The following is a 23,318-nucleotide window of genomic DNA, read 5'->3' as shown; positions in this document are numbered from 1 at the left end:
AACAGATTCAAAGTGCTTACGCAGTTTTGCCCCAGGTCAGGTAACAGGAGACAGCAGAGCTAGAGTTCACACCCACGTTTGTCTTACTCCAGACTCAGTGTGGCCTCCCGAGTCCTAAGCCTTTGCTGGAAGAAATGATCCCTCTGGGAATGTCCTCTGTTGTCTAAGGATCCTCAGACGCCTAAGGAACAGGCAGGGATACTGGGATAAATAGACAGCTTTATTTCAGTCTTGGATGACATTTGGACCAGGAGGCAGATTTTAATGGTTACCTCGGGAAGGTAGGGAGACAGTGAGTTTCCTTCATCTGGAAATGTTTAAGCCCGTTGAAGGCTACGTCAAGCAGGGGTTGTTTTATAGTTAGAGATTGGACTCAGCCTTCAGGGAGAGGCAAGAGTGCCTGCAGCTGCCTAGGAGGCAGATCACTGAGAACCCAGGGGCCTGGAGACCGTGTTTCCCTTTGGAATATTCCATAGGTTCCACATGGCATCTCTTCTCAGGGGCCCCAGAATGTAGTCTGAGCCCCCAAATGAACTTAACTTGAGATACCAGTGGTGGTGTTTACAATACGTCTGCTCTCACACTGTGGCAGGACCGTCGGATAGAGGAGCTCACGGGGCTGTTAAACCAGTACCGAAGGGTAAAGGAGATTGTGAGGGCGACTCAAGGTAAGAGCAAGGGGGATCCCACCGTTCTCTCCCAAAGGTATTCCAGCTACTGTGTTAAATCCCGGGGCACTCCTGCCAGGACATTCATCTTCATTTGGAGAAGACTCTGCTGGAGAAAAGATCTGGTTAGACTGTCCTGAACTGTGGGAAATGGGCAGCTGTTAAGATTTCCAGAAATTTTGTCAAATGGCACTTAGTTCAGGACTCCCAGGGACCATCCAGATCACCAAGAAAATAAAGCCTTCAACTTGAGCCTTTGGGAGTCCCCAGCCTTGGAGGTTCCCCTATGCAGATACCCCAGAGCCTGTGAGTGCAGTCAAACCTGAATCAAAAATCAGTTCAGCGCCCTCGTTGTCTACCTTCTAGAGACTCTAAAAGCTCCCGAGCAGACTCCCAGGGAAATGGGGAGGCTTCTTTGAGTCTCTGGGTGCCTGGGTTCCCACAGGAAGTCACAGGGCAGGGAGAGCTGTTTGCATTTCATATTGGCTGCCCGGGCTGAATGCAATGTGCAGGCAGCTTTCATGTTTTTATGGGCCCAGTGGGGCGTGAGTCAGGCTGCCTGCCTTACTGTTCATACCATTGATCCGGGTGGGCTCCCTCCCAGCACAGATCCCGAGGAAGCAGCTGTTTCACACAGAGGGCTGCTTAGAGGGTATTCAGGAACCCCAGATTCTGGCTGAGCTGCTGCATAGTCTTGAGAAGGCGCTGAGCCCCAAACTGGGTTGTGGCTGACTGGTCGCTGCCTAGGCCACAACCAGCCCCTGCACACGTGCAGCCCTGTTTTCCCTAATCCTTTGGGATCTTGGGTCAAGTCACTCTCAGGGTGTGATTGCCTGCGGCCAAGGAGTGAGGAGGTTGGAGAAGAATACTGCAGGGTGCCTTCTCTCTGTTCCACATGTGAGCTTTGACCTTTGACCTTGAGATGACCCTCATAGCAGCCCTTGCTCAGATGCTCTGAAGAATGTGTCCAATCACACTCTTAATGTCCCTTCATATATTTCTTAGTCTTTCTTCACGAAGGAAAAGCAGTGTTAGAATTTTGAGGTACAATTATAGGTTTCTGCACAAATCACACCGTACTGATCATCTCTTCTGCATTACTGCTTCCAGGGCCTTCAGAAAGAAGTCTCTCAATCAATGAGGAAGAACTGGAGGGAAGTTTCAGGAAGTGGCACACTACAAATAAAGGCCCCGAAGACTTATTTAGACCAGAGGTGCTGTGTTTCCATCCATGATGTGGGGTTTCAGCAGGCCCTAAGAGCTCTCTCTGAGCACAGGGGAGGATCTAGTCAGGCACCTGTCAGGTATAAATCTTGACAGGTGACAATTTAAATCAATGGAGTGGCCCTAGAGGCCTTGGGGAGAGCCCTGTGGGCAGCGAGGGGCCCAGGCACAGGCCTGCGCGCCTCTCGGGAAGGACCGCGTAGGACTGCGTAGTGGATACTAGAAATTTCCTTTTTTAATCCACTTCCTTGTTTCTTTTTGTCTTTCCTTTCTGCAATGCAAGCGTAGACCAAAGGTGTTGTTTGCTTTATTTACCACTGTTCCTCCAGGGACTGCAATAATGCCTGATACCCAGCAGAATTCAACAAACATTTGTTGAATAAATGGATGCATCTGGCTCATTTAGAGGGATAGCTGCAAGTTTTGAAGCTGATACATTCCTACCTCACAGCCATCCCCTCTGGCCCCTATAAAGGGCACACAGATTTTCTTTCTCTTTTGCTTGTTTAAAATCTGGTCCTATTGTATCAGCCTCTGGACTTAGATTAGATACAAATAAGCAAATGAACTTGTAGATACAGATCTCAAGTAGAGAAGGGGCTTTAGCCTAAGATCCACAAGATTTGAGAAACCCCAGAACAGTCAAAATGAAAAGGATCTTAGTGGCCCAGCTCAACCCTTTTAATTAAGGGAGGAACATAAGTGTCACCCAGTGACCCGGTTACCTAGTCACAGCAAGCATTCCAGATTGCTGGCAATAACAAAATAGCAGTAACTGATACATACTCAGAACCTCTGAGCACTGTACATGACTCACCTCATTTCCTCCTCTTGACACTCCATTGGGATCCTTAATTGGTGAGGGTGAGGCTCAGAGAGGCCGAGTAATCTGTTCTAGGTTGTACAGCAAGTGGATGACAGGACCTCGACTTGAACCCAGGTTTAGCTGACCAAAAAGCCCAGGCTTTTAACAACTGTGCTATAATGCCAGGGTTCTTCCTTTGGTAGACCAAAAAGATACTGGACTGTAGAGAAAAGAGGTGGTCTTTGCAGTCAGTGCAGTACTGAAGACGTGGGCCTGTGTCCTTATATACCACCATTAGCTCGTGTTCATGCCAGCTATGATGCACTTTCCTTTCTTGCTTTCTTGGCGAGCCCATTCTCATTTCTCAAGATTTAGCTCCAGTGTTCTTCCCTCTGAAGCCTTCCTAACATTCCCCCCGAGAGGGCCTCCCTCCCATCTGTCCCCATGTTATGTTGTAGGCATTGGTACCATAAGGACATGTTACATTGATCGTTTATCCTGATTAACTTATGGGCCTCCCTGATGTGGGGTGTGCTCGCCCCACACCGAGCACAGCTTCTGGCAGGCAGTAGATGTTGCTCATGTTTGTTGAGTGACTATATCAATTCCAGTTGCAAGCAACAGAAATCGACGATGGCTAACCTATGCCCAAAAGCAGTGTTTCTGAAAGGGTGTGCGGCGGCTCACTGAATGAGAGGAAAAGCTGAAGGACCAAGTTGAGAAAGGGCAGGAGCAGCAAGAGTCCAGGGATTGAGGTCTCTGGACTCTCTTGTCAGGACTCTGCTCCTAGGATGAGAGCTTTGTCCCAGGAAGGAGAGGCAAGTGGGCCCAGGTTGTTCGATTACACCTACCTCCTTGGCGTCTTGAAAGAGCAAGAATTGATGTAGCCAACCCATGTAGTCTGCCATGGGTGTACCCTGAGGCAGGAATGTAACTCCCCAAAGGAATTGTCCAAAGAAGGGGAAAGGATGGTGGGTGGTCTCCAAACAGTGACTGTCCTCTACAGTGACTCTTCTGTTTCTGGTACAGATGCCTCCAAGATGTAGCTCTCCCATAGTGGGGCCGCCTCCACTGCCACAGAAATCACTAGAAACCAGGTAAGAGGCCCGAGCGTTTCCGCAGAGCTGCTATGCTCTCAGTCCCTTTTTGGGGCTCCTGACACGGTGGGGGCTGGCCATTTGTGTTGAGCATGACCACCATGTACTAGGCACACCTGCCCTTCCATCGTCAGAGCAGCAATCCAGGCCTACTGGGGCCAAATCCATGGAGCAGTCATGAACCATGTCTGCTACCCCTGGCCACAGAGGGGCTTCCTTTCCCATAGGCCAAGGGTCTGGGTCATTGTCACTGACAAAAGATCTGGTTGGGTTGGAGCCTCAGGAGAGGTGGCTGCATCTCATCTGTGACATCCAGGGGCTCCTGGCTGCTGAGAGCATCCTGTGATGTGTGCCTATTATTTCTATCAGCACCTTTGGAATGTGCTTTCTGCTCTCAGGGTGAATCTAGCCCTGTGACAAGCCACGCTGTCTAGGGAGGGCCATTTCTTCTACAGGGAAGTTGTTCCACTTGCTCTGGGGAAGCTTCACATACCAATGAGTTTCTAACAGGCTAGCCTGTGGGGTCACTTGGCTGACACCTGTCCAGTTCCCTCTAAAATGAACCTATTCCTCGTTCCCTATGTCAGCTCTTTAGAACACATTTCCAAGTTACGGAGATATGGAGCTTGACCAGCGAGAGCAGGCTGTCTTTCTGCCAAGGTGTCTGGAGAAGGCAGCCACAACATGGTGGAAGCGTTCCCCAGAAGGGTGCTCAGTCTCCAGAGCTCCAAAGTGTGCACTTTCAGAGCCCCACCTTCCAGAGTGCCCTTGTTTCCTGAGCCTTTAGTCCCAGAGAAAAATGGCAGTGTCAAAGAGGGCAACTGGCCAGTGCTTAGTTTTGCAGAATAAGAAATTTGGTAGATGGGTTCACTCATGAGGAAGTGAACCCTGAGTAACTCACACTGACCAGACTTCCAAGAGATTAATGTACAAACAGATGCTGATTTATTCATATACACTGAGAAATATCACTGCCAAGGACACACGTCACAAGGTCACCTTGTGACCAGTGGTAGCGTTACCTCTTCTCTATCCAATTAGTGCCCTTCTCTGCAAAATAGCCCCCAAGAAAGCAAATTCCTCTAAGCAGGCTGGTCAGTGCATGCAGAAGATCCTAGCAGGTAACGCTTTGGAGCTGGGGCTGGCTGATGTGCTCATTTCCACTCTAAAGTAACCCCTCCGCCCGGGATTACTCTTAGACTCACAGACAAGGCAGTAGTGGTGTCTTTCCTCTTTTACTCTGTAGACACTGCTCTCTTATGACCACAAAACAGTCAACTCACATTGATGTGGCAGAATTGAGTACATCCTAGCATTCTGAGGAATGCCAAGGATTTTTCATTTGGAGTTAATTGATCCTCTCATGCCTTCACCATCACATTGTGAGAGCAGGCTATACCCTGAGATGGGCCAGTCTCATATGTAAGGATTATGATGACAGGGTGGTTTCTATCTGATCTTGACCCTAAGCCTAAGACAGACTGCTGGTTAAACATGTCTTCTGCATGAATTATACCATGTGCCTCCTTCTCCAATAACTCTTTCTTTTGTGTTTTTCCAGGGCTCAGAAAAAACTCTCCTGTAGTCTAGAAGACTTGAGAAGTGAATCTGTGGAGAAGGTCAGCCTTTCAGTCTCTCTCTAAGATTACTGAGTTACTTCTTTGTGCTGGGACACACAGCAAGGTCCTGCTCCCCGCCTTGTAGATGCTTTTATAAAGCTGATAGGGAGGCAAGATTTACAGGAATAGTTTGAGAAAACTGGTCAGGTGTGACCCAAGGCATCCCAGAGGCTGAGCAAGTCAGGAAATGCTATCTGAAGTTCATGAGAGGTGTTGAGTGGGGCCCAGACAGGTTTGGGGAAATGGTGGCGCATGAGGAGGTGTGGTCAGTCATGAGACAGATCAAACCAGAAAAGATCTTGAATACTGGTCCTGTATCCCCAGGCTCCTGGGGAGCAGTGCAGAGATTTTGAATGCGGAAGTAATGGGGAAAGGAGAAGATCCCAGGAGTGAGTTATGGGATAATTGAGGAGATTACACAGGAAGCTTTTTTAAAAGTCTGGAAAGATGGGAAGAGGGCTTTGTGGCGCCTTATATGAGGGTCGTCCTTGACCCTGTGGGTGTCCCCGGGCTGGAAGGGAGGGTCGCAGGCTCTTGAGCGAGGTCACTGGAGACCCTGATAGGGCACCTTCCCTGAGCCGCACTGCACAGGATCCCTGGTGACACCGTGGGAAACTATAAAGGCTGGGGCTGCCCGGAGTCAGGGCCACTCAGTGGCTTTGCTCCCCCAGTCGCGTGTCTCCTGCCCCACACCCCCGTCACATTGCTGGCAGCTGGGGTTGGATAGTGACCTGTATTTCCTGCCATGGACTGTGGTTACCGGACGTAAAGATGGGGAGGGAGGGGATGAGCGTTGCAGATGTAAGCTGGAAGGTGGTCCTGAGTTGTTGTTTGTGACTAACACAGGTCTCTTTTTCTTTACATAACTGAAATCCTCATTGCCGTTCCATAGTGTGTCGATGGGAACCAACTCTCCCCGGAGGGAGACCCCAAGGTACGTTAACTGCATGTCCCTGTGACGTATTTGGGGTTGCATTGTTTGCTAGAGTGTTTTCATTTAGCGAGTTACAGCTTTTGTAACCTTAAAATATGTTAGCAATAAGGATTAAGAGGGTGAGAGAAAAGACAAAACTTCCTATCCTGTTTCCTTTGTATGTGCACCGAGCTGTATCATGTGTTTTCACCGCCCTTATCGGTTGGATAGGATTTCTTATTATCTCCTCCATTTTATAGGCTCAGAGAAATTCATCTTTAACCAGGCGACATAGATCCGACGGCTGGGAAGGGAGATGTGATCTCAGCACACAATTAGAGGAGTGTGACAGCTCTCATTCTTTCTGTGCTGATCTGTCATGATTTAAAAACACAGGAATACGCTCGGCTACCGGTGCAAGAATCTTTCTTCAGCATCCCCTAACATTGGTGTCTGGCCCTTGCTTTCTGTGACTGAGAGCTCATTATACTGTTAGACCCCCTGTATTCTTTTCCAGCTCTGTCTGTTAGATGCATCTTCCGGGCTTCCCTAGAATGTGCATCCCTGGTCCTGGATCTCCCTCTGGAGCCCATGGAATAAATCATTCTCCCCTGCTCCTGACAGCTCTAGAATTTAAGTCCCTTGGGCTGTCTCTGAGTTAAACATCCTCTTCTCACGTACACAGATCACAGACCTTTCATGTTCCTATTCAATCTCCTTAGATCGGCTCTAGTTTCTCAGTGTATCCTCTCACTGTGCCCTGGACCACACTTGAGTGTGATATTCCTGATAGGATCTGACCCGTGCCTTCCGTGCCTTCCTTGGGCCCCAGGCACGTGATCTTTTCTGCACTTCTGTTTATGTGCTAGGCCTGAGGCAGGTATTGTTATTCTCTATTTAGAAACCATAAAACAGAGGTTCTGAGAGACTAAAGAGAAAGGGCTTTGCCTGAGTCTGTCTGACTCAATGCCTGGGCTCTTTCCATGCATGTGTGCTGCCTTTCTGTGCTCGGTAACCTGGTAATATGCTGCTCCCTGCCTGGGATTTCCATTCCCCCACAACCAGGCTTATTCTTCTTGGAGACCAGAGAAGCAGAACTGATTCAAGCATTTCCGTTTCCTCTGGGTCCTGTCCTGACCTTGCACAACTTTCTCCAGCAGTGAGTCCTTCCTTCCCAGCTTTCCTTCTTGGCTGAACAGAGCGGAGAGCCCTTTCCCTTGCCCTCGGTTCCTCTAGTTATCTTACTCACTGGTCTGGGCCACCTTTGAAGCCCATCCTTGGGTTGGGTCTTTGCTCTCTTTACATCTCAGCTCCTCAGCAAGCTCCCAGAGCAGGCCACATCAATGCTTTGGTTGTCTCAGCCCTGCCTTAGGAGAGTATGTGTGATCACACAACCAGAAATCTGTTTTTGAGAGCCCTTCCCCACTCCCATATTTCCTGTATACTATATAACTTGGAGTCATGCCCTTCAGTTCTCTGCCTTCCCCACAGTCAGTGGGTCACAGGTCTGACTGCATCAGTCATTGAGATGCTTGTTAAAAATGCAGACTCCCAGGGTACACTCCCAGAGGGGCTGATTCATGGGACCAAGTGGAACCTGGTAATTGATATTGTTTCTACAAGTGCCCCAGGTGATTAAGAAGCAGCCAGTCCATGGACTAGCTTTGGAAACTGTTGGACTTGAGCACATGTCTGACTGGTCAGGTCCAGTCTCAACCTATAGGTCACCATGAGCTTAAAAATCACATTGTCTCCATCTCTCAAGGTTGTGATTATTTCTACTTCACCATCCAGTTCTTTCAGAATTCATTGAGAATTTAGCCTACTTTTCTCATATCCGTCCTTTCTGAGCTAATTTATAGAGCATTAGTATTCAATGTTCAATGAATGAATTGGATTTCAAATAATTTCTAGGACATGCATGTATAAACAAACTGTAATCAGAAATTTATTGGGCACTTAGCTTCTAACTAATTGAAACTTCAAAAGATGTCTCAGTCTCTGAAGTCTCCCATTGCTTTTATGACTTGTCCATTTTGAAATCAGTTGTGTCTTTCATATTATGTTTCTTCTTGGTCCAACTTTAGTTGATTGCCTTGGTATTGTTGCTTCAATTTTTCTTTTGTAATTCTCACTCAAATGCATTCCGTGGTGTTTCCCTCAGGTTTGTGAATTTAGGAGTCATTATATCTTCCTTAACCAAATAATTCCAATTCTTCTTCCCCTTTTAATCAGCTTGTCGCTTTGGGACCATTTCTATGGCCAGAGCGCATTGCACTGGGGCCGAACGTCATGCAGACTGTAATCCTAAGTTCCTAGGGAACTCTGTTAGCATGCAGCCCTCTGGCTCATTTTCTGTTGTCATCTCCCCTGAGTGTGGGCATATCTTCTCACTTTGCCATAATCTGATATTTTTCAAAATAACAATTATCATAATATGCAATAATATGTATTAGCTATACATAACATTATATAATAAAGTAATAGCTTTTATTAGAATTCTGGTTTATATATTCAAAGAGCTCAAAGGGTAACACACAGCTGTTTATTCATTGAGCCTCTGAACACTAGACCAAATGCAAAGGTCCCCTTCGCAAGACACCTCCGCTTCTGCTGAGAGTCAGTTGTAGTCAGCCGTGGACTTGGGCCTGACTCTCCCCTGTCTCACTGCATAGCCTTGGGCAAGTTTCTACCTCTCTCAGAACTCTTCTCCCCTTTCCTGGCCTGGACTAAATGATCTTTGAGGGGTCTTTGAGTCTGACTAAGTGAAAAATGCCTCTTAGAGAACAGAGAGTTGTTCCTGCATCCAGAGATTTCCTAAGTGGGTTTGAGTCTGAGACTGACGGCTAATTCAGCATCTCTCTCTCCCCTTCTAACAGGACAGCCCTTTCCTGGCAGAGCACAAATACCCGACATTACCTGGGAAGATTTCAGGAGCCATGCCCAATGGAGAGGCTGCCAAATCTACTCCCACTGCCTCCCAGCCTGACCCTGCAGGGAGCAGCCTGCTGCGGCTGAGTGAGTATCCAGGCCCCTGGGCCTGTGGCTGCTGAAGCGCCGGGCGGCCTTGGCACTTCCAATCACTGCACAGGTTCTCTGCAGCCACCACTGCCGCCCATAATTGGAGAACGGTGGGGCTGAGTGGATGGGACAAGTCATACCTCAGGGTAGGCCCACTTCCAGAGATGATGGCTCCCTGTTTGGGCACACTGTTTCCTTTGGTAAACACTTCAGAGCCCCAGAAAACTGGGGGGTGTACCCACCCTTTCTTTCCAGCTGCAATTACACCACCCCAGCTCCCCTCTTCTATTCCTCCTCTCTTGAACCCCTTCCTACCCTTCCCATCGTTCCTTTTTCCCTCCCTCTTAGATACCCCACTCCACCCTTCCTGTCCCTTACTCCTCCTCCTCTGTCATCCTGATCTTCTCTTTCCTGTCTCTGCCTTCCTCTCTGCAGCCTCTCTATTACCAATAGGATGATCTTATGCGCTCTTCCAAGGGAGGGCATTTCCTTAGGGAAATGAAGTCAGTGGCCAGTGGGCAAGGATGTCAGTCCACAGGTATCCGTTTGGTGCTTAGGACTTGAAACCGTGGAGGTCTTTGCTACTTTCCATGCATAATAGGCCATCTTTCCCCAATAGCAGCAGCAGATCAATGGGGCCCAGGAGGGAATGTTCTAGTCCTGGCAGAGCTCTCCCTACCCCTGATTCCTTATCCCTGGCTGTTCCCTGTGCCAGCCATGTGTTGGCTTTTGCCCTTGGCCAGTTCTGCCTTTGGCTACAGGAACTCCAGATAAGCCCTTGAATGTGTATGTCCTGATGACAGCCAGACTGTGGACTTGAAGTGGTTTTGGACATTCTAGTCTGACCTAAGTGAGCCCTGGCAGCCACTAAGCTGTACGGGGCCTGGTGTATTCAGCCCCCGCCACTCCCCCTGCATGTGGACACCCTACCTGCCAGGAAATGCTCCAGGAGCATTTGGTCCCCTCACGTGAGGCCTCTTCTCACTGTGCTGACCCTGTGGGCCAAGCTCAGTCGCCGGTCACCCCTTCCTTCCTTGTGGGGTTATTTTTCTTTTTGTTTGAGTTTTTCTCTCTTGCTCGATGACTCTCTTGTTTATTTCTTTGCTTCCCTATAACTCTGGTGGGCTGGACTTGGGCCTCTCTTGCTTCTTCATGTGGCTTCTCTGCTTCTTGGTTGGCTGGAGATCGTGGCCGGAGTGTCAGTGCCCCCGTATTAGGTACTGTACCCTTCCAGGTGAGGTGGAGAGTGAGATGCCCTGTTTCCCTACCCTAACACCCCCTCCCGAACACTCAGCCAGGTTCCCCTCCTGTCTGCATTCTCGAATCTCCCTTGGGTAAAAGAGAGCAGGCTCCTTCTTGGAGTTATCTGCAAGTACTTGGACCCCAAACCCTTAGAATTCGAAGACATTAGCTCACCCAGGTTTGGAACCTTAAGCTCACTCAGTCCTCGGAGAGAAAACCTGGAGTGTGCTTGAGCCCCCTTGTGAGATCCTTGTGAGATCTTGGTGGCCAAGCTGGGCAGACTCTTCCCAACTCCCACTGAACAATGGCCCAGGCTTGGGGGAATGTTTGTAAAGGTCACATCCCTTCCTCTCATTCACACATCATTACATTCTTTTAATCTCAGGAGACACAGAAAGTGGTTGGGACGACACTGCTATGGCCAATGACCTCTCATCCACATCATCTGGTACTGAGTCGGGCCCCCAGTCTCCCCTGACACCAGATGGTAAACGGAGCCCCAAAGGCATCAGGAAATTCTGGGGCAAGTAAGTTGGTGGTGATGATTGTAATTATATTACTTGGAATTAATATTCTTTTTGACTGGGCAGAGTCTCCATAAACCCCTGTTCAATTAGACGTTGGAGCAGAGCAGTAAAAACAGTGTGGTCACGTTTAGAGAGAAGAATTTGAGTGATTATTTCAGGGCCCAGAGAAGAACTATGAAAGGTACCCGATAAATACAGTCAGCTGCATACATGTCACTCGTTCAAGGTGTCCATCCATCCGTCCCACACACCCTGAGCACATTCTCTGCGGCTCAGCCATGTGTGCTTTGGGAGAGACACATGGGTAAGACCAATTTCTTCCTTTTTTAGGGGTCAGTCTGTATCTTAAGAAATCTTTGAAGATGAAGTGCTGACCACTTGCTAGCCCAACTGACCCAGTCCATGAAATGAGGCAGAAACTGGAGCCTCCTACCAGGCACCAAACTTCACTTGTACCCCCACGGGGAGTGGCACCAATCCCAGAGGCAGGATTAGAATTGAGACTTGGGTCTGGCCAAAGAGCTGTCACAGGTCATGATCCTTGACACCTGGGGAGGCACTTGGAAGCAGTGCCATTGAGAATCCTGGGTCTTGCTTGTATGGCCCTGTGTAGGAGGGGTTGTCCTGACTCCATGCTTTCAGACTGTACCCTGACAGTCTTTGTGGATGCCTCTCTTTCACACAGGATCCGAAGAACTCAGTCAGGAAATTTCAACACCGATGCACCGGGGATGGCAGAGTTTCGACGAGGTGGCCTCCGAGCGACTGCAGGGCCCAGGCTCTCTCGGACCAGGGACCCCAAGGGTCAGAAAAGGTAAGCCTCCCTCCAGTCCATTTACAAAGAACTGTGTGAAGTCCTGACCAGGGTGGAGTGGGGATGGGGACTAGATGTTCCAGAGCACCCAGAGGTGGGAGACGGGAGCCCCTCGTGCAGAGCTTCCCAACCCTTCCCATTTGACACAAGTAGACATCACTCGTGCTTACAGGTGCACAGAGGAAAAGGTAAGAAGTCTTCTGGCTCTTTAAGGAATTCCCCCACCCACCTTAAGAACAGCTCAACCAGGCACTCAAACATGATTTTTTTTTTTTTTTTTGACCAGCATGTTAGGGGTACTACCGTAGAAGAAATCTTTTAAAACATCTAGTCTTCTAATATTCCATAAATCCCCATTTATTTTTAGAAAATGAACAGAAAGTTGCTTTGTCAACTTCTTCCCTACCCCCAAAAAAAGACTCTATTGAGATTTTAAGGGTGCCATTAATATTCACACTTTACATGAAAAATTGATGTCTCTAAGAACGGATGGCTTTGTCATTCCCAGTCATCCTGTCTAGGAAGACAATCTAGCTCTTCATTTATTCATGTCTTTTCTTCTGTTGCTCAGTTGGGTGTTACAGTTACCACCTTCTCCCTCCCCCAACCCAACACACAGACACACACACAGTTACACAGGACCCACAGGTTCCTTGTAAAGTCAACTCCCGGACATTTTATGATTTTGGTTGCTATGAGTGGGATTTTTACATTATTTTAACAAAAAAAGTTAGTATGTGTGCATTGATGGTGTACAGAAAATTGTTGATTTTTGTATGTCATAAATATTATGTGTGCGTGTATATTTTATAACTAGCCACCTTCCTGAATTCTCTTGCGTTTTCTAGGTGGGCAGTTGTATCATCTGAAAGGAATGGCTTTCTTTTATTTCTACCTCTCTAATAGCTATGCTTCTAATTTTTACTTTATCTCTTTTTATACTGGCTGCACCACTCAGACCAGTGTTTTCAGTACTGATAAAAAGTACTGTCTCTTTATTGGCTTTAATGTGAATGCCCCTAGTGTTTCATTAATAAATAAAGTATTAGCTGTTGTTGATTGGAGGAGGTTGTTGTTTTTTTTTTTAACATTAGAGAACTAACCCCCACCTTTTCCCAGTTTTCTAAGTGTTTCCCTAAAAATGGTATTGAACCCTGTTGAAAACATTATTCGGTTGGGGCTCTTCATCCTAATGGGGCAGGACTCGGGGCTTGTGGCACATGCACATGTGCGCGTGGATGACGGCGCACGTACACGCAGCCTCGCGAGAATGCTGTAACTGCCCCACGCTCTCAGCAGCTACAGATTTGGAACTCAGGCCAGGTGTTATCACAGGAAATGCTAGCATTTACCTCAAATGAGTGTAGTGGACTTTTGTTCAACTAGATCCCACGATGGGGTTGTTTGTTAAAACACTGTCCCCCTTTTTGTGAGGCTGTTATGTTTGGATGGAGCCTCAGGCTCTCCCACTAACAGGCACATGCTGTTTTCCTGCTTCCCAGTGATGTCAATGCCCCCTTTGCCCAGTGGAGCACAGACCGAGTGTGTGCGTGGCTGGAGGACTTCGGCCTGGCTCAGTACGTGATCTTTGCCAGGCAGTGGGTGACTTCTGGTCACACTTTGCTGACAGCTACCCCTCAGGACATGGAAAAGGTAAGGACTGAGCCCTGGGTGAGGAGATTCCCCTTTCTCCCCTAACCAATGCCTGGAGAAGTAAGGCCCCCCACCTCTCCACAGGAGAGTGGACAGAGGAAGCTGAGACTCCCTCCGTCACTGCAAGTTGTTCCCTTGGCACTGTGCAGGGGTCCACTGCCACACTCCACCTGGGTGGAATATCTCCACCAGGCATAGCATCCTCCAAGGGCCAAACTGCCCGCAAAAATTTCATACCTGTCTTCATCTTTCAATTTCAGGAGCTAGGAATTAAGCACCCTCTTCACAGGAAGAAGCTGGTTTTAGCAGTGAAAGCCATCAACACCAAGCAGGAGGAGAAGTCTGCACTGCTAGACCACATTTGGGTGACACGTAAGGACAGGCATATATGTGTGTTATGTTTCTGGCACCTCCTCAGAATAGACAGAGTTTCCCTGTGAATGTGTGTCTCAAAGACAGCTGTCGCCTTGGGAAAGGCAGATGGATTACGGAACCTTATTGGGAATACAGCTGGAACTCCAAAATGCTCGTTTACTGCCTCTCCTTTTCTGGGGCATTCATAGTTCCATGCTCACGAATCCTCACACACCTGTTGCTTCCTGTTCTGCAGGTTGGCTTGATGATATTGGCCTGCCCCAATACAAAGACCAATTTCATGAATCCAGAGTTGATGGACGCATGCTGCAATACCTAACTGTGGTGAGGATTTTCCTTTCAATATTTCACTTGTCCCCATGAGCACTTGGCTCTGCTGTCCCCTACGATGGCTATTTTAAACTTGATTCCACCACCTCCCTGATATTCTTAAGGTCCTAAATTCATGTCATTTGTTACATAAAAGGTTCCAAGTAGCAGAGTATGAACCATTGTGCTAAGAAAAGCTGTTGGTGTGTCTCTGTGCTCTGCTGAGATATGGTGGACTTCTCTGTGTTTGGTCTGGGAAGGAATGTCAGGAATCGTTTGTCACTTTGAAAACTCTTGTTCGTCAACCAAAACTTTCCTCTTCTAGAATGACCTACTCTTCTTAAAAGTCACCAGCCAACTACATCATCTCAGCATCAAATGTGCCATTCATGTGCTGCATGTCAACAAGTTCAACCCCCACTGCCTGCACCGGCGGCCGGCTGATGAGGTGAGTAGCCCTGAGCCAGGACTATCTGGTGTAAGACAGCAGGAAAGACATCATCAGGAAATGGCTGCATTTTGGACCATAGCGCTTGGGATTCTTTCCTTTGCTGCTGCTTCGTGCTGCCCCAAACACCCCATGACCTATACTTTGTGTTCCACAGCAGCCACTAGACTTCCAACCTCCCACCTTCGCTTAGGGAGACAGATCTGTGGGCCAGAGGATGGTAGCAGCAAGTCTTTCAAAGCTATCATAATGATTAAAGGAGATGAGGAAGTGGTGCAAAGGAGAGGGAGGAGAAAGACAAAATGGAAAGATAGGTGTCAAAGAAGGTAGAGGAGTACATGAAGAGCCCATAAGGAACCGGACATTTTGGAATAGATCTCCCTATGGGTAGCTATGAAGTTAACTAACCTTCAGTCCCAGGTGCACACGGGATCCATGGACAGGTTTTGCTAGAGAAGAAACAGTGTAGGTAAACACAGCAACCCAGGTACTGCAGAAGTCCCTGATATGTTCCATGAACCTGGGAGTTCTTGGTGGGCCCTGAAGCTAAAGGTCGTCGGTCACACCCTGTCTCCTGTGTTCCTGGGAACTAAGTCTCACTCTGCTAGAAGATTAACTCAGCCCCCCGGAGGGACCACAAACTCCTACCTATACCTTCCATCACCTGTTTTCTCCCTATTCAACAAATATGTTTCGAATGCCTTCTATACCGTATTTCCCTGAAAATAAGACCGGGTCTTATTTCAAGTTTTGCTCCAAAAGACACATTAGGGCTTATGTTCAGGGAATGTCATCCTGAAAAATCATGCTAGGGCTTATTTTCCGTTTAGGTCTTATTTTCGGGGAAACATGGTGTGTCAGGCACAGTGCTGGGCACTTTGAAGACCAGATGCCACTTGAGGGCATTTAGACACAAGTATCTCAATGTGTGCTCGCCTAGAGGGAGATTTTTTTGTCTATAAAACAGTCAGCTCATAATGGATAGTCCTCTTTAAAGTTCCGTTGAATCACTGAGTGAATGACTATATGCCTTTTAGGACTGTAAGTCCCAAAGTTAACCAGAAAATTAGGGAGTAACAGGATTCTGGAATCAGATATCTCAGTGTAGAAGATCCTGCAAGATTCCATAAGAGCTCTGCTTCTTGGAAACTGAGCAGGCTCTCAGGCCACTGGTCTGGCTGCCTGGTCACTTAGGGGTGAGGGTCACCTGTTGGTGAGGCATCTGGGCCAGACTCCACAGAGGACCGTGGGAGGGCCTATTAGACCTGACTTCTTCCCTCTTCTTCTCCCTTCACAGACTAACCTTTCTCCTTCAGAAGTTGTGCAGTGGTCCAACCACAGGGTAATGGAGTGGTTACGATCTGTGGACCTAGCAGAGTATGCGCCCAACCTGCGTGGGAGTGGCGTCCATGGAGGTCTCATTGTGAGTGGCTCTTTGGACAGCTCCCCGGCCTCAGTGCAAACGGGGCTATTCAGAAACTGATTTCTTAAGGGCTAAACATAAGTCCTAGTAAAAATTGATATTTCATCTGAAATCCTTGTATAAATGGAAGTCTCAATGTATTTTGGTAATTTTTGGTTAAGAATTAATATACCTAATAGAAACAAAATGGCTTCTGGAAGGACTTCCCTCGCCACAGATCCAGAAGATTCCAGGACAAAGAGGTTGCGTGAGAATCAGCCCTCAGCTTCACCTCCTCTTAGAGGAATATGGGGCTGGGGAAGTAAGAGGGAGGCCATCAAAATGCAATGTCCTGCTTGCCATGATACAATCCTTATCATCATTCAGGTCTATCAAGTGGCAAAGCCAGCAGGGAAATGAGGAAGGGGTGGCTTGGTTGTCGTCCAGAGTGGACCCTGGGAGCTAACCTTATGTAAGAGATCACAGTTCTCTGCCAATCTATGAAAATGAGGTGGTCAGTCAAATGTGCTCGTTTCTGCTCAGAGCCTGGCCCTGTGCCAGGTAGAGAGTGGAGTGGGACACCTCAGGACAAGTGGGTGAGCATCAGCCCCTGCCCTGGAGGCACCTTCAGGCCCTTGGGGACCCATTTCTTAGTGCCATCACCTAGAGCCACCATAATTGTCACTGGTTTCTTCTTAGATCCTGGAGCCACGCTTCACCGGGGACACTCTGGCTATGCTTCTCAATATCCCACCACAAAAGACGCTCCTCAGACGTCACCTAACTACCAAATTCAGTGCCCTGATTGGTCCTGAAGCTGAACAGGAAAAGCGAGATAAAATGGCTTCACCAGCATACACACCACTGACTACCACAGCCAAAGTCCGGGTGAGTTGCCAGACCCTTTCTGTGGTGATCACAGATATCTTCCTTCTGGCCCTCATGTTGTACAGCAGCTGCTCCAACGCCTGGAGCTAAACCTGTTTGTGCCACCTGGACTAGGGGGCTCTCTCGGCTTCTGCTTTGAGAGTTTGATTTCATTGTCTTTTAGTTTTTTAGGCCAGCTCCCTGCCAGTCTTGAATCCAAGGAACAGAGTGCAGGTTTCTTTATATAGATGCCATGTGCAGGAAGCATCTATTCTCAGGAGGTTAAGAACTCATCCTCTACCCCAAGGCTGCCTTGACTAATTTTGCAAAGCAGATGAGTCCCTGAGTCTAGGCTTCCTGCAGCCAAGACCAATTTTGTGCTGCAGTGCCGTGGGGGGTCTTGGTCAAAGCTGTCTTGTCAACACAGGGAGTGTTCCACTTGGCAGCTGGCCCCAGTTGCCCTGTGCTGTGGAATGGCAGCACACAGCTATCCAGAGGTCCCGAGGTTGTCCAAGTACCAGCACCTTTCACTGGAGCTGTCTGAATCCCACAAAGCTCGTTCGACCTGCCTGAGCCACGTCGTCCTCAGACCATGTCCTTCTCAGACCTCCTTCCCCAAGGGAGCAGGGCGGGAAGTGTGCCTGAGGGAGACAAGCAGAAACACTGCTGGGCAAAGCTGGAGCAGGGAGGGAGGACCACCCAGGGCTGTCCAGTGTAGCTGCAGTGTAGCTTTGCCAGAGCTGGAGGTGCTGCACTTGGAAGGAAGGGAGAGCTCCCCCGTGTGGTGCAACAGCGGTGGTGAGGCGGGTCCTCTAGGAATCCCAGTCCTTGGGGGAAATGCCAACATCACATTTGAAACAGCAGGGCATGTGTTTCAGGAACGAAGTCTTAGAGGACCAGCTGTCCTTGTTCAAGATTAGTTATCTGTTGGTCTTTCCTCAGCACATAGAACTTGCTTTTAGGAGCTCCATTTTGTTAAGTTTTTCTAGAAGCAGTTTGCCTAATTTTTTCCCTCAGGGGCCTGCTTTTAATGCATTGTCAGTCATAGCTGCACGCCAGCTTGTTAATGTTCTCATACTCTTGCTTTTGCTTTGTTTTAGCCAAGGAAACTAGGATTTTCACATTTTGGAAACATAAGAAAAAAGAAGTTCGATGAATCAACGGACTACATTTGCCCGATGGAGTCCAGTGACAGTGTCAGTGACAGTCACAGGGTTTACAGTGGCTGCCGGGGCCTCAGCCCCCTTGATGCCTCTGAAGTGGATGGGCTGGACCAGGTGGGACAGACTAGCTGATGCCCTTGTCACCTGTCTTCTCTGTGCACCCTCAGAGCTCACAGTAACACCGTGTGTGTCACCGTATAACTGCATCTCACCCCCGCCTGTGTGCATGACTCACAGAGAACAATCCAGCAATTGCGTACCACTGGGCCAGTCTCTCTTCGAGCCCTAAGGGTGGCCAGGGTATGGAGTTGCACCTTTGCTGAGGGGCCAGGCTTTGGGGACTATTGCCAAAGGTGGACTCAGGAGGAAAGACACTTAAGATGCTTGTACATTTTTAGTCATTCTTAATGTCCATCTTCAGCACGAGTGGAAACACACGAGCTCGGACACAAGTCCAGAGACCACGGACAATCGTCAGAGGCTCAGCTCTCAGGCCCCTCCACTGTGCTTCAGTTAAAGGGCAATCTCAAGTGCCTTCGGCCACGGTGCCTTGGTTGAGATCAAAGGGACAGCAGCAGGGTTTTCTGCCGCAGTGACAATGTCACTGTGTTGTGCCTTACTACAGAGGTGGCTGCTTCTTTCTGGTAATAAAAACAATATTTATGTAGAAAGCAAACAGTACAACACTTTTAATCTTATTGGGGAAAGAGAGCTGAGCACATCTGGAAATGGAGTCCTGCTCACTGCACAACTTGAGAACTGACGACACTGAGCAAGGTCCTCAGCCAGATGCACACTCAGGACCTGCCAAGTGTGATGGATGAGGGGAATGGAGTAAGGAAGGATCCCCCCAACCCTTATCCTTCAGAGGAGGTCTGTGGCCTTGTGGCTGCAGACCCCACCGCCCTCTGTGAAGCCGAGGGCGGAACCTTGTGTCTCACCTGCCTCCTGACTGCAGGTCACATCTGTCGTGCAGACCCCAAAGTTCAGTTCTGTTTCAGCAGCGTGAGCCACCTAGTGAAGGGGGTGGTGGGGAGACAAGAAGGCGGCCTTGCTGGAAAGACTTTCTGTTCTTTCATGTGTTTTGCCAGCTTCTCTATTATTGACCTAGTTGGGCCCTTGACGAGTGCTCTGTGTTGGCAGCGCTGCAGCAGACCTGTCCTCCTGATTTAGAGGCTGACTAACTGATAATGAGTCTCCCAGATGGACTTTGTCTGGCCAAGGACTGAGAGAGAGACACGCCTCGCCAGTCTGGGCTTTTGCTCCTGAGATCCCAGTTTTCCCTGGGGCAGCTTTTGGCTCTGCTGGGTCCCCTGGGCTTCATCTGCCAAAGTGAACCAGCCACATTGTGACTGCCTGGTGGCTGGGGCAGGGCCTGAGGACCCCACTGAGCACGGAGAGTACACTGACTCTGTCCCAGATGGAGGCGATGCTCAGATTTGCTTCTTAATCTACCTGTAACCTCAGGCCATGGCCTCCGGTCTCCCCTGCAGTCCGGCCAGTGAGAGATGGACAGCTGCTGTTTGATCTCAGTGCCTGGGACCACTGCATGACAGGTGCTCTTCAAGACTGATACCTGGTCACTGCAGGTGTAAGCCACACTCAGGGCAGGCTCTGTCCCTTATATCTTATCATACCCTGGTGAGGGAATCTCTGCATGTGCCTGTTTTCAGACTCTGCATGGAATGAAGTCACTAATTCTCTGTGCAGCCTCAGGGAAGGCCTCTCTTCTTTTGTGGGCCCGTTTCCCCACCTGTAAAATTAGGGGTTATATGTGATGCCCTCCGGATGCTTCTGAATCTACAATATCCAAATAGCTTAGGGAAGAAGGAGCGGGCCAGCATTACCTGAGGAGGAGGGGGTGGGAGGGGAGGGGAGGGAGATCCTGGTAGCGAGGAAGCTCCATCAGCAGCAACCTGAGGATGCCCACCTATACCTGTACCGGGCATCAGCGTCTGGGGTGCTGTTGGTGCCAGAAATTGTCCGTGTACTCCACATCCCGAAGGCCTTCATCTCTGCTCCTGGAGGTAGCTGGAGCCCTGATATGTGCTAACAAGCTGCTTCTGACGGGGCCTGTCTGTGCCCTGCTCCTGTGCACCCTTAGAGCTGGTGCCGGGGTGGGGACCCGGGAGAGCATGTACATGACAGTGTGGGATACTGGAAGCTCTGCCTTTCCCCAGAGACAGAGCCAGCACTCCTCAGGGCCTGGCCCACACCTTGTCTGCACCCCCAGGGAGCATGCCTGCGCAGGATGGGACTTGCATGCCATCTCTGGGAATCATAAGCAGAGTCCACATGTGCTGACCGGGCTGCTGCCCATTTTACAGATGGCACCTTCAGAAGGCACTGTGACGCAGATAGGGCTCCTCTCCCAAGACATTCACCGCCTCACGGTAGGACCCCGACCCTCTCTCCACAGTAGGACAGGTGCTGGGAGGCCCCATGAGTTTGGTGAGGTCCCCACTCCAGAGTGTGTCACTAGGTCAGAGCCTGAGCCAGCCCTGAGGCAGAAAGCGGCCCAGAGTCCTTCTCCACTGGCCTGCTGCGGGGCCTTGAGCTGTTCAGGGCATTGGGAAGGGTTCTGGGCCTTGAACAAAAAATAGCTAAAGTGTGCTAGGTCTCAGGTCCTCTCCCCAGGATCAGAGCTGGGAGGGAAATGGAGACACTCAGCAGCTCTGTCACCTGCCTGTAGTCAGCCCAACGCCCAGGCCTCACCTCAGGCCTGGTGGCACTGTTCTGCCCTCTCTTCCCATGAAACACATGTATTTCCTGTCACGCCTTTGATGTCACGGAACAAGGCCCATGAATGTATCCTGGCATGCTCAGTGAGGACAAACGTCTCGGGGAGAGGAGCAGCCCTGGAGTGAGCCACCCTGCTCTGGGACCTGGAGCAAGTCATTCTCTCTGAGCCCTGGCTTAGTTTTCCGTAAAGCAGGGCCAGAGCTATCCCCCAAGGCTGGTAGGCAGACTAGAACTGACAGTCCAAGTCCAGCTGCAGGGAAGGTTCCCATTTTTGAGGCCTCATACCTTCCGGGCCAGTTCGTTCTTGACTCCCCATCACTGAGCCCACTGGCTGTGGCGTTTGTCCCCCTGAGGCACCTGTAACTATCCTTTGCTTGCCGATCTATGGAGACATGTTAAGAAGGCTGTATCCAAGGGTACAACCTGGGGTTGGGGGAGTTGTCTCCCTGAATCCAAGGGGAGTCATTTTTTTTTTCTTGGCTCACACACTGAAATGAATCCACCCAGCTTTGCCCTTATCACTTCTAATAGGTTTCTAGTGGCCTTGAAATAGCAACTTTACCTCTAAGGTGTGAGCCGTCCATTATCCTGATAGTGCAGTCTATTCTGACCCCATATGCGGGGTCCCTGAGATACCGTGAACTCACTGGGCACTGGTGTCAGATGGGGCCACACTCAGTGCCCCACTGCTTCCAACGTACCTGCTGCAAGGTGGCTTTGACCAAAACTTTGTTCAACTGCACCTCTGGCCGTGTCCTTTCAGACCATGCTGAGCCAGGACCAGCTGCTGAACGACTCTCGCCTGCCCGCTCCCAACTCTGAAGACTGGAGATGACTTCTTCATGGCTGGGAGCCCAGGGAGGCACGTGTGGGAGTCCCGAGGCTTTGCTTCAATGGGGAGCTGGCACACAGCCACTGCAGAGCCCAGACTGGGGCAGGCAGGGCATCTGGGACGTGGGTGCTGGCGGGAGGGAAGTGAGGCTGTGGACAGATGTGCAGGAGGTAGCCCCAGTGCCCCTGTGTTTTCAACCATGCTGTGCTCTTCCACAGCTTTATACTTTTTGTACTTTTATACATGGACTGCAAACCACTTTTGTGTGGAGGGCAATGAGATGTCAGCGCAGACTCAATGGCTCCTACTGTTCCTGGTGACAGCTGGGAGGCTCCTACACCAAGGGGAAGGGCTGAGTTCATAAAGCTCTGCTGGAAAAAAGTTCTGAAAAAATGTTCTGAATCTTCTGTAGTGACAGAGTTGAGTAAAATGATGATATGAGCCCCCTCCTGGGCTGCTTCCAGACAGAAAAGCATGTGTTCCACTCTCAGCAATCTGGTCCGAGTGCGGGGATTTAGGGGGAGAGCAGGAAGGGAGCAATGAGATTCCCTCCCCACTGGCTTGGCTGCCCTCAGTCTACCCTAGTATGCAAAAGGTGCCTCCCAGGGTCTGAACAATGGTGTGTCTCATCTCTCATCTCTCTTTTCTCTCTCTGTCTCTCTGTCTCTCTCTCTCTCGCTCTCTCTCTCTCTCTCTCTCTCTCTCTCTCTCTCTCTCTCTCTCTCTCTCAAGGGCCTTTGCCCTCCATCCTATTATACAGAGCACCCAGTTTCCAATTCCCTCATTAGCCTCAGATGCAATTGTCTGCTCAAACAGACCCCCCATCCGCAGTGGAAGGCTCTTGGAGACCTCAAAACGTTTCCACCGCAACTCTCAGTAAACCTCAGTCTACTACCTCAGAAGAAGCCCCTGCCATGCAGTCCCCTGCCAACCAGTCCCCCCGCTTAGTGACAGGCCCCTCCTTCCCCCGTGATGGCTCCAGCTCAGGCCTCACCTCTCATCTGATTTCCACAAGTGGTCTCCTACTTAGTCCCTCACCTTTCCAGTGGGTCCCCTCCAGACCTTTCTACTCCATCCCCAGGGTGACCTTCCCAAAGCACTGTTTTAATCCTGTTACCCTTCTAAGAACCCAGTCCCAGAATTATCACAGAGTTCAAAAGCCTTAGCACCATCCAAGGCCTTTTTGAATCTTCAGCTTTCATGAACCTGCACTCATGCCTGCGCTTCTACCTTTCCCTCACTATAGGATGTATTTTTCTCCTGGTCCCTGTCCCAAGGCCAAATCCTGCCCATTGAGGCCTCCTTCAGGAAGCCTTCCCTGGTCTTTGGGTTGGAAGTCCCTGTGTCCCTTGAGCCCACGCGCTTCCTAGCTCACCCTTGAAGAAGTATGTCGTCTTTCTCCCTTACCCCACCCAACCTCAGCACCAGTTTACTGAGCACCAGCTATGGGCGGACTTTTGTACAGGTAGGTGTAAGACCCGGCCTTGGTCCTCAGGTTGCTCAGGACATCCATGCTGCTGAGCTCCCCATCCACTCCTTCACGTATGCAGGTTAAGGACCTTCCATGCTGAGCTAAGGAGGGCTAGAGATACAGGGG

General features: G+C 49.6%; 1 protein-coding gene across 5 annotated transcripts in view; it reads left to right on the top strand.

Annotated features, from left to right (window-relative positions):
* PPFIBP2 (PPFIA binding protein 2) overlaps positions 1 to 22,071 on the top strand; it is a 123,686-nt gene extending 101,615 nt beyond the window's left edge. For 2 of the 5 annotated variants that reach the window (XM_033120493.1, XM_033120494.1), the window contains 15 exons: positions 593 to 668; positions 1,779 to 1,882; positions 3,727 to 3,794; positions 5,356 to 5,413; positions 6,306 to 6,347; positions 9,206 to 9,344; positions 10,975 to 11,116; positions 11,802 to 11,930; positions 13,433 to 13,583; positions 13,844 to 13,955; positions 14,194 to 14,282; positions 14,593 to 14,715; positions 16,013 to 16,138; positions 16,817 to 17,005; positions 18,085 to 18,823. In XM_033120493.1, the coding sequence (XP_032976384.1) occupies positions 593 to 668; positions 1,779 to 1,882; positions 3,727 to 3,794; positions 5,356 to 5,413; positions 6,306 to 6,347; positions 9,206 to 9,344; positions 10,975 to 11,116; positions 11,802 to 11,930; positions 13,433 to 13,583; positions 13,844 to 13,955; positions 14,194 to 14,282; positions 14,593 to 14,715; positions 16,013 to 16,138; positions 16,817 to 17,005; positions 18,085 to 18,279 (1,743 nt within the window). In that variant the 3' untranslated portion in view covers positions 18,280 to 18,823. Of the gene's footprint in view, positions 1 to 592; positions 669 to 1,778; positions 1,883 to 3,726; positions 3,795 to 5,355; positions 5,414 to 6,305; positions 6,348 to 9,205; positions 9,345 to 10,531; positions 10,565 to 10,974; positions 11,117 to 11,801; positions 11,931 to 13,432; positions 13,584 to 13,843; positions 13,956 to 14,193; positions 14,283 to 14,592; positions 14,716 to 16,012; positions 16,139 to 16,816; positions 17,006 to 18,084; positions 18,824 to 20,474; positions 20,541 to 21,652 lie in introns of those variants that run through there. The other 3 variants (XM_033120492.1, XM_033120490.1, XM_033120491.1) reach the window with 3 other exon arrangements.
* The last annotated feature ends 1,247 nt before the right edge of the window (positions 22,072 to 23,318 follow it).

The sequence above is a fragment of the Rhinolophus ferrumequinum genome, chromosome 11 (assembly GCF_004115265.2).
Source record: "Rhinolophus ferrumequinum isolate MPI-CBG mRhiFer1 chromosome 11, mRhiFer1_v1.p, whole genome shotgun sequence".
NCBI lineage: Eukaryota > Metazoa > Chordata > Mammalia > Chiroptera > Rhinolophidae > Rhinolophus > Rhinolophus ferrumequinum.
The sequence above is the reverse complement of the archived record's forward strand: the minus strand, read 5'-3'. Positions and strand labels throughout refer to the sequence as shown.